At 42.6% G+C, this 2,641-nt stretch overlaps 1 protein-coding gene across 1 annotated transcript in view; it reads right to left on the bottom strand.

The window, feature by feature from the left end:
• The window catches only part of Pmar_PMAR028081 (conserved hypothetical protein), a gene marked incomplete at both ends in the record, with an annotated part of 1,660 nt that extends 1,621 nt beyond the window's left edge, over positions 1 to 39 (bottom strand). Inside the window, one exon of the mRNA XM_002776000.1 lies at positions 1 to 39. This exon is cut by the window's left edge and continues 4 nt beyond it. Within this exon, the coding sequence (XP_002776046.1) occupies positions 1 to 39 (39 nt within the window).
• Between the last annotated feature and the right edge of the window lie 2,602 nt (positions 40 to 2,641).

Raw genomic sequence — 2,641 nt, 5'->3', positions numbered from 1 at the left:
AGAAAAAAACGCAAAAATGTAGTGAACAATAATCACCATTGGCCCTAGACGATATCATATGTCTGTATCAATTATTACTGTGATTATCACACACTGTGGATGCAGTGATGAAGTAATCGCGTGAGAAATATACCAGCAAGATGAAAAAAGCAAGTGAAGAAAAAAAAGGCAAAAAATGTAAAATTTTTCTTTAAGCTCACACAGTGCGCATCGTTAAATACAGTAATAAAGTTGAGGAGACATTTTCAAAATTCCAAATGGAAAATATTCACCTATACTTTTTTCCACCCTTGAGAGTGAGAATTTACTCGTGGAAAATTCGGCAAGTAAATCGACACTATTACTCTACATTATATCCTTTATACCACTTTCATACGGAGTCACTACACTCTAGTGAAATTCCCTCCCACCCCCCTCCCCGCTTTCCTACTTTCGGGAGCTTGAGCCTTACAGAAAATTCTGAAAACTGCCCGAAGATCCTTAGCGTCGCTAACCTTATACGTAGCGGCGAACCCTGTCGCTTCGTTACGAAGAGTGAGTTCTATCCGTAAAGCTTGGTCGGGTTTTTTGCCTAAAAAAGACGGAAATTCAGTCGGAAAATTACTCGAATACGAAATTGTGGTATGTGAAAAAATATATTTTGGATTTTTTTTAGTGGTGGAGTTTATTCTGAGATTCTCGATCAGTTTACTACTCGAAAATTTCACTCGAATTGGAGTTGTGTATCGTTTCTGTGATTTTAACAGTGAAGCGATAGTAGGGAAAAAGTGAGGAAAAATATGCACATGGTCAACTACATGTGTTGGTGACAGTATGAAAATTCTGGGAGGAAATCATTGTTGGTTTCTAGCCACTTCTAGACGAATTCGTATGTGAACCCCTGAGCTCAGCAGTTGAGGAAAGCGATTACATATATTCCTACTCCAACACTGTATAGGAAACTCTTCTGAGCTCAGCAGCTGAGGAAAGCGATTACATATATTCCTACTCCAACACTGTATAGGAAACTCTTCTGAGCTCAGCAGCTGAGGAAAGCGATTACATATGTTCCTACTCCAACACTGTATAGGAAACTCTTCTGAGCTCAGCTGAGGAAAGCGATTACATATGTTCCTACTCCAACACTGTATAGGAAACTCTTCTGAGCTCAGCAGCTGAGGAAAGCGATTACATATGTTCCTACTCCAACACTGTATAGGAAACTCTTCTGAGCTCAGCAGTTGAGGAAAGCGATTACATATGTTCCTACTCCAACACTGTATAGGAAACTCTTCTGAGCTCAGGTGAGGAAAGCGATTACATATATTCCTACTCCTACTCCTCCCACTGGTAGTACCTCTGGTCACAGGTTTGCTAGGATTGAACAAATGCCGAGACACGGCGGGGTTCATATACATCAGGCCGATACCAGCCATGATCACAGTGGAGAGTCAACAACTGTGAATATAAATAACTACTCCTCGCAGCAACTTTCACCCGCCACCATTTGAGCAAGCAAGTGTTTCATACAGACGATTAGTTAAGTTCGGTGCAGTTCGTGTTTGCCATGCTACTCACCCGAGTTCAATTCGCGGGTACGACATTTTTCGCCATCCCGTCAAAGACCAATTTCGTGGCGCTTGACGGATGAAAAGCTGTGCTCAGGAGTCCCATTATAGTAGCTCATTGCTAATCGATCCAACGAACCCAACCAAAACACATTCGATTGAAAGTTGACAGTTAATCATTCCTCGAGTGGATTGTGTTAACGGTTACAACTAGTTACTCTCGAAGCACCTCATGATCTGCCAAATATCAAAATTGCTTCATACGGACAAACGCCTTCCTGTCAAGCCTACCGAAGGCCGAACCAACCGAGTGATGCCTACAAGAAGTGTGGCCGCTCACAGTCAGCTCTAGTTCGCTGAATACGACAGATGATGACGATTTGTTGTTTCGTATTACTAGATGTATCATGTTATTTTTCCACACTGCGAATAACAATCTTATCACCCGTCCTCCTTAGCTTCAGCGATTCACATCACAAGAGATACCTCCAGTAGACAGCGCAGTTGTGCGCCTTCTATGCTTGTCTCGCAGTGTGCTCCTCTACGATAAGAGCAGGGTACGTCTTTGATGAGAAGCTCAAGTTCAAGATACTATCAAATGAAGTCTAGCTACATAATTGTGTCGGCGGAGCGAAGTGGTGTAGTAGATTGCCGACCTCCCGTGACGGTCCTGATCCATAACCCGAGTTGGCAAGTAAACCAGAGCTAGATAGAATCACTAAGAAGGATGCAACTCTATGTAGAATGATCGCAATACCAAAGAGATAATCATATCATCGTAAATCATACTCGGTATCTCGGCTTTCCCTTTTTTATATACTTTCACTCTGTGGATACACAGAGTGCAAGGTTAATTCACTACACTGGAAGAATGAGCATCATCATCACACCCGTACTCACTTCTAGCGATCGTTTCTTCGAATGCTTTTATCACTCATCTCTCTCGTCGTGGAACTCACTTCTGCGGCGCCTTTGGTGAATAGGCAACCAACTGTCACTGATTGTATCGAAAATTGGATAACGCAAGATCGTGACCACTTTTCTTTCGGTGAGGAGAGTAATCCTGGCAAGTTCCAACAGAGGTGAGCCGAGTC

Source organism: Perkinsus marinus, assembly GCF_000006405.1.
Source record: "Perkinsus marinus ATCC 50983 genomic scaffold scf_1104296954872, whole genome shotgun sequence".
NCBI classification, from domain to species: Eukaryota; Perkinsozoa; order Perkinsida; family Perkinsidae; genus Perkinsus; species Perkinsus marinus.
This window is presented reverse-complemented; position numbering and strand designations above follow the sequence as displayed.